Genomic DNA, 6000 nt, shown 5'->3' with positions numbered 1-6000 from the left:
CAGTGTTGATCCACAGCATGGCTGTTAATGTTCTCCTGGTGGTCCACCCTAACTGAAAGGGGATTCTGGGCAATGTAGCTGAGCCTATACATAGTGACCCATTTAAAAACCATCACTGGCATTCAGTAAAGATGTGCATGAGTGGTGTAGAATTTCTCATGGAAAATTTTGAAAAGTCAGGATACTTCATCCTGGCTCTGCCTCTAATCTATCAAGCAATGTCAAAGAAATCACTAAGATCTTTGAGTCTTAATTTCCTCATTTGTAAAACTCTAAGAAAAATTCCTGTCTAGCCTACTGAACATGATTTTTTTTACCAACTTTGTTGAGATAATCCAAACAGAAACATAAAACAAGCATGCAGCAGTGTTGCACTATTTTAATTGCTGTTACCAACAATTTAGTTCTTAGATGAGTCACACGAGATATTAATGGTCCCTGACCTATCTGCCATGCACACACCTAGAAAGATTAAATTAGATGAAATATGTAGTAACACTGCCAGCTCTTCCACAGCCCGCTCTTCAGAAAGAAGTCATACTTGTCTTTCAAGGTGAGGATCCGTTTTCACATTGATTTTTAGTTCTGGACTGAATGATTTAAAGGGACAAGCACATAACTATTGGTGACTCTGGGAGCCGAGGAACAGTGGCTCTTTCTGGAGTGGAAGTTGTGGGTAATAGATGAGGTTTCTGTCTTGTAAATCTGGGCTTGCACTTCATAACAGCCAAACTTGCTCATCAGGACGAAGAAGTCCCTGCGGAAGTTCTTGGTGAAAATGGCATAGAGGAAAGGATTGGCACAAGAATTGATGGGGTAGAACAGAACTAGGAGGATCTTGGCCTTGGACACAGTGATGAGGGGCACCTTGAGGGAGGCAGAAATGGCAAAGAATAAAATGGGGGCCATGCAGAGAAAGTCTGTGAAGATGAGTGTGGCCATGCGCTTGGCAATCTTGGTGTCTCTTGATGAGGACACAATGTTAGGATTCCTCACTGTGAGGTAGATGTGGGTGTAGCAGCCACAGATGACCACAAAGGCCAGGGCATTGAGTACGAGGAGGGCCATAACATACAGCTGCGACAAAGGGCTGTCGATATCCATGGGCAGGCAGATGCTCACTTTCATGTAGCTACTGATGCCAAAGATGGGGAAGAGAGCAGCTGCAAAGGCAAAAGCCCAGCCCAGCACCATGATGCTGGCAGCATGGCAGAGCTGCACCTTGCATTCCAGTTGCATGGCATGTGTGATGGTATGCCATCTTTCTAGGGTTATGGCTGCCAATGTGTAGACTGACAGTTCACTGGCAAAGACAGTGAAAAAGCCAGCGGCATCACAGCCTGCTCCTGTTTGCCAGTCAATGGCGTAATTGTGGTACTGGCTCTTAGTATGGATATCAACTGAGGCTATAAGTAGCAAGTAGATCCCAATGCAAAGATCAGCAAAGGCGAGGTTACACATAAGGAACCGGGGCACAGTGAGTTTGTATTGGCTTGTGGTCAGGACCACCAGCACTGTGATGTTTCCAGTGATGGCCAGGATGCTGATAAACCATATCAAGACTCTGAGGATGTTGTACCCCATGATGTCTTCACATGGATTAAATGCATCTGGCTTTGGCGAGCAGGTCACATCAACAAATTCATTGCATAAGTCATAGTCAAATTCACTATACAACATGTCAGATCCTTTTCCATAATTGGGTTCATCATCTACGAGAGAGACTCTCTGATCCCCAGACTGAGTCATATCATCAATATCTTGCCTTGAAATAGACTTGTTGCAAATTGGATGAAGTTCAGAGCTAGAAAAATACAAAAATAGAATCAATGCCGTGATCATAAAAAAAGAGAGAGCTATAAGAATATGTTGTGGTGGGGTATGGGGTAGGGGAGGTGTATCAGCGGGCCCATGCCAAGGCATCCCTTCCTCCTGCAGAACCAGACACCCACCAGTGTAGTATAGAATAGAGTTTATTCAGGGCATGGGGAGGGGAGTTAAGAGAGTAGCAGAGGCAGAGAAAGGCAGAGAGAAGGAGAGAGTAGAGAAATAGAAGCCGGTCATGACCACGTGGGGAGAAGGGGGGAAGGGGATGGGAAGAGAGGGGGAGCAAGGGGGCAAGAGGCAAGGGAGAGGAGAGAGAGAGAGAGAGAGAGAGAGAGAGAGAGAGAGAGAGAGAGAGAGAGAGAGAGAGAGAGAGAGAGAGAGAGAGACCCCCTTTTTACTGCCAGGCCTACCTGACTGTTGCCAGGTAACTGTGGAGGGTGGAGTCCAGACAGAATACCAGTCAACATCCTTGTTACAGAATGGCAAATGCATTACATCTTTGTACAGAGTAGAGATAAGGGTTTCTTCCTGCGATTTTTTCCCAACATCTTGTCTGCCCTTGAGGCTGATTCGTGGGTTAGTGCTGTTTACCATCAATGAACAGAACAATGTGTGTGTATGTATATTCCTAGAGTGGGATGGCCCATGGGGGAAACCATCTGGCCACAACCTGAGTGTGGGGAGGAAGGCGCCTGGGACTAGCTAATCCTTGCTGTTAGAGTAAATAATTTCCAGACTTGATATTATCTCCACTCCTTTCCTTCCCCCATCTCCATTCAGATACCTTCTAGCTTGCCCAAGAGAACACATTCTTATTTCTCTAATCACTGGGCAATTATATTTTCTGACATGAATGAGAGCTTATTTGCTAGTTTTGTCTTCACTAGCCAGAGTATCAGAGTCTGTAGTTAATTATCAGGCAACCTCATCCTTTGGCTCTTTGGTTGTAAGCTGTTGAGAGGCCAGCTAATCTTCCCAAGATGCTACCAGGATCTTGGGCTTTATCATCTCACTTCCCAGAGGTGGCAATAGGTCGCAGGCATTTGTTTGCCCTGCAAAGTAAGCCTAGTTCTCTCACATGAAATAGTTCCCTAGTTGGCAGCCCCAGAGCAAATACAAGTTTTAAAGGGTCCTAGTGTGTTCTCAGGTTGTCAGATCCTCTGGGAGTCACTGAATCTTCTCAGGGCACTTTCCTGTTTCTTCCCCCCCTATTTAAGCTTAAATACATGAGACCTTGTCAGCAGATAGAGGGACTTATAAAAAGAACTGAATGAATCCCAGATGGTAAATATTCAACCTGTGAGTGCATGTATAAATATTCTAAGACTTTGCGTGTGGACAGAAGAGAAACTTCTGTTGTAATGTGAAGGTTTAACCAGTGTGACCTTTTCATATGGGGAGAATTTTTGATGGTAAAAAGAAATCAAATATATATCTTTACTTTTCCTTCCATTTCTGCTCAAGGGGAAAGTTCACAGCAACATTAAATGACAGCATTTTCTCAAACTTATCACAGTCACAGACAGCAGGGAAGTGAGAAAGAGCATTAAAGTCCCTTGGAAGCCCCCAGAAGAAGAGGCAGGCAGCCGTGGGAGGAGCAGCCTTCATTTGATTTTAAAGGAAGAGAGAGTGTGTGCCCATTGTCACAGACTGAGCTTTCCTGCCATCCCATGAGAAAGGGGCTTCATGGAGAACCCTGTGCTCTCTTCTCTCACCACTGAGAGATGAACTAAATGGCCAGAAGCCATTTCCTCTTGACCCCAGAGATTCGGTTCTTATTTTCTTTCTGGAGTATCATAGTTTATTTTTGAAATTTGCAAGACTTCTCAAATCCTCCACAGCTATCCTAGTGAGGACAGTTAACATGAGTAACTGAAAGTGACTGGAGCTGGAATCCAGGAAACCAGTGAGTTTAGTCAATGAACCAAAGTGAGGTAAGCGGCAGGACAGGTATAGAGGGGACCAGAGGGCCATCGCGTGGTACTTAGTTTGAATCCTGTCTCTGGGTTAATTGCAGTCTAACTGTGGGGGCCGAAAGTAAGTTCCCTGATGCTTGCAGACTGCTGTCTGGCTCAGTGACTGGAGAGAAATGAGAGAAAAACTCCCATCCTTAGGTTACTGGCGTTTGTGAAGAAGATTCTGGTTCCTTCTGTTACTGCCAACCTACTGACCAGTGAGGTTTCATTTTCTTAAAACTTAAGTCACCCACGGACACAAGGCATTTATGTTCCTTGAAATAACAGCTGAAACAAAACTGGGGAAAATAAGTGTTGCCTAACAGTATCTTGGCAAGCCTGAAGTCCAATAAGGAATGGTGAGTGAGCATAGTGATAGTTTAAACGTGGAGCTCAAGGACTCCAGCCATTGATGAACAGATGCTAGGGAGGAGGCACCACAAAGTACCCCAGAGACAAGCAGATCTGAGGCTTTGAAGCTTCCTTTGGTCAATGTTGATTCAGTTATTCAGTAACTCCAAGCCTTAGTTTCTGCCTTTGTTATAAGAAAATAATGCTGATAATGATAATGATTAACCTCCGTGATGTTTTCAATAAAGATGAAATTGTTACAGTGTGTGGCATGGGGTGCTCTGCTCTGTCAGTGGCATGAAGGCCAGCTGATGGTGGGCACTGAGTTCTTGTTGGGGTCTAGGCCTAGGAGCATGTGTCATAGTCCATTGGCTTAAAAATTCAGTTGCAAGGAAATGACCTAAATATAAGAAAACTTAAAGAACAAAAGAGAAACAAGATAACGTAATATGAATGTAGAAAATATCTGACTTAATGAGAATTAAGGGGCATAGTTGCCTCAGCACTTCTACAGGGGTCCAGGGGAGCCATTAACCCAAACCTCATGGTATACTGGGGATTATACTTATATTGTGGGCATTGTTTTCCAATGAGGACCAGGAGAATAATTTAGTCAAGCAGCTTAGAAGACAAATCTTTTTATCAAACTCTCTTCATATGTTACTTATTGAAATGACATCATTTTAGGAAGAAATCCTGCCATTATTTTTTAAGTGGCACAGTTATTTTGGGTTTGTTTATGTGTGTAAATCTTTTGAGTGGAAAATACCCAAACACCTTCCACAGAACTGTCTCTTTGATCCAGAGTACTCCTTAGGCCAGTGAGGAGCACTTTCCAATTTGGGTTTTCTTCATGTCACCACGAAGCTGTTCTACACTGTGTGAAGGCCCAAGACACATGGGGATGGACACAGAATACTCACATTTGCCGCCTCCAGTTTGCAAAGGCACAGCAGTGACTGGGGTAGGTAAGGCTGGCCTCAATGAGCATGACAAACTTGTCCAGACTAGGGAGCTTTTTCAAACGGTATGTTGACCTGGCCCTCAACTTCTTCAGATTTTCTAAGCCATGGTTGGGCAGGGAATAGACCTTTGTCCTTGAGATGTCTCTACAAGGAGAGTAAGAAAAAAAATACCATGATCATCTTGGGTAGAAAAATTTCAGCTTCTGGCTAGTAGACAAAATAGCAGACATTCTAGTAAGATGAATTTCTTACATGGCTGAGAAGGGAGACTTTAGTTTCACAGCACATACAGACCAGGTCAACATTCAGCTTAGAGGTTTGGCTTGCATAGGAGTTCTGGTTCTACTGGTCCTGATGAGAGGAGTTAGCTAGCAGGCTGCCCCTAAAACTGGATAAGCTTGAATTCTGGTTGGTTTGGGCTTAATCCTTGCTGGTGAGCAATAGAATCAGCCATCTCTCTTTTGTAGTTGATTAGTGCCTGAGATTGAAACCATTTTCTGCCACTGTGAGGCAAGCAATAAAAATATCTCTAATGAACTATGGTGGTTTCTGTGGCCTGAATCACAGAAAATGATGAGAAGGGAACATGCCATACATGGCAGGCAATAGAGGCGGCCTTCACTGGAAGTCCAGATGGCAGATAAATAGGGAGTATGAGCTTGGTTTTCATGAAGACTTAGCTGTATATATAGCCTGCTCCTGTGCCTGTTAGATCTGTAACCTTGGTCAAACTACATGTTTTCTATGACTCAGTTTCCTCAGGTGCAAAGTCAGAGTCTAGAAATCATATCTATCCACAATGGAGGACTCTCTAGATGATGTTTAATGCCTGGAAGTTATCAGGAGGAAACATCCCACTCAAGCATGTATCTGCACACATTCACAAAGGTAGCTTTGTAAGA

At 43.9% G+C, this 6000-nt stretch overlaps 1 protein-coding gene across 5 annotated transcripts in view; it reads right to left on the bottom strand.

Moving 5' to 3' along the window:
* Positions 1–579: 579 nt before the first annotated feature.
* The window catches only part of Fshr (follicle stimulating hormone receptor), a 201506-nt gene continuing 196085 nt past the window's right edge, over positions 580–6000 (bottom strand). For 4 of the 5 annotated variants that reach the window (XM_021186441.2, XM_021186442.2, XM_085832741.1 and 1 more), the window contains 2 exons: positions 5057–5242; positions 580–1804 (listed from right to left, as the gene is read on the bottom strand). In XM_021186441.2, the coding sequence (XP_021042100.2) occupies positions 580–1804; positions 5057–5242 (1411 nt within the window). The remainder of the gene's footprint in view (positions 1805–5056; positions 5243–6000) is intronic. The other variant, XM_085832743.1, reaches the window with a different exon arrangement.

The sequence above is a fragment of the Mus caroli genome, unplaced genomic scaffold, assembly GCF_978045245.1.
Source record: "Mus caroli unplaced genomic scaffold, Mus_caroli_1 scaffold_18, whole genome shotgun sequence".
Taxonomy (NCBI): domain Eukaryota; kingdom Metazoa; phylum Chordata; class Mammalia; order Rodentia; family Muridae; genus Mus; species Mus caroli.
The sequence above is the reverse complement of the archived record's forward strand: the minus strand, read 5'-3'. Positions and strand labels throughout refer to the sequence as shown.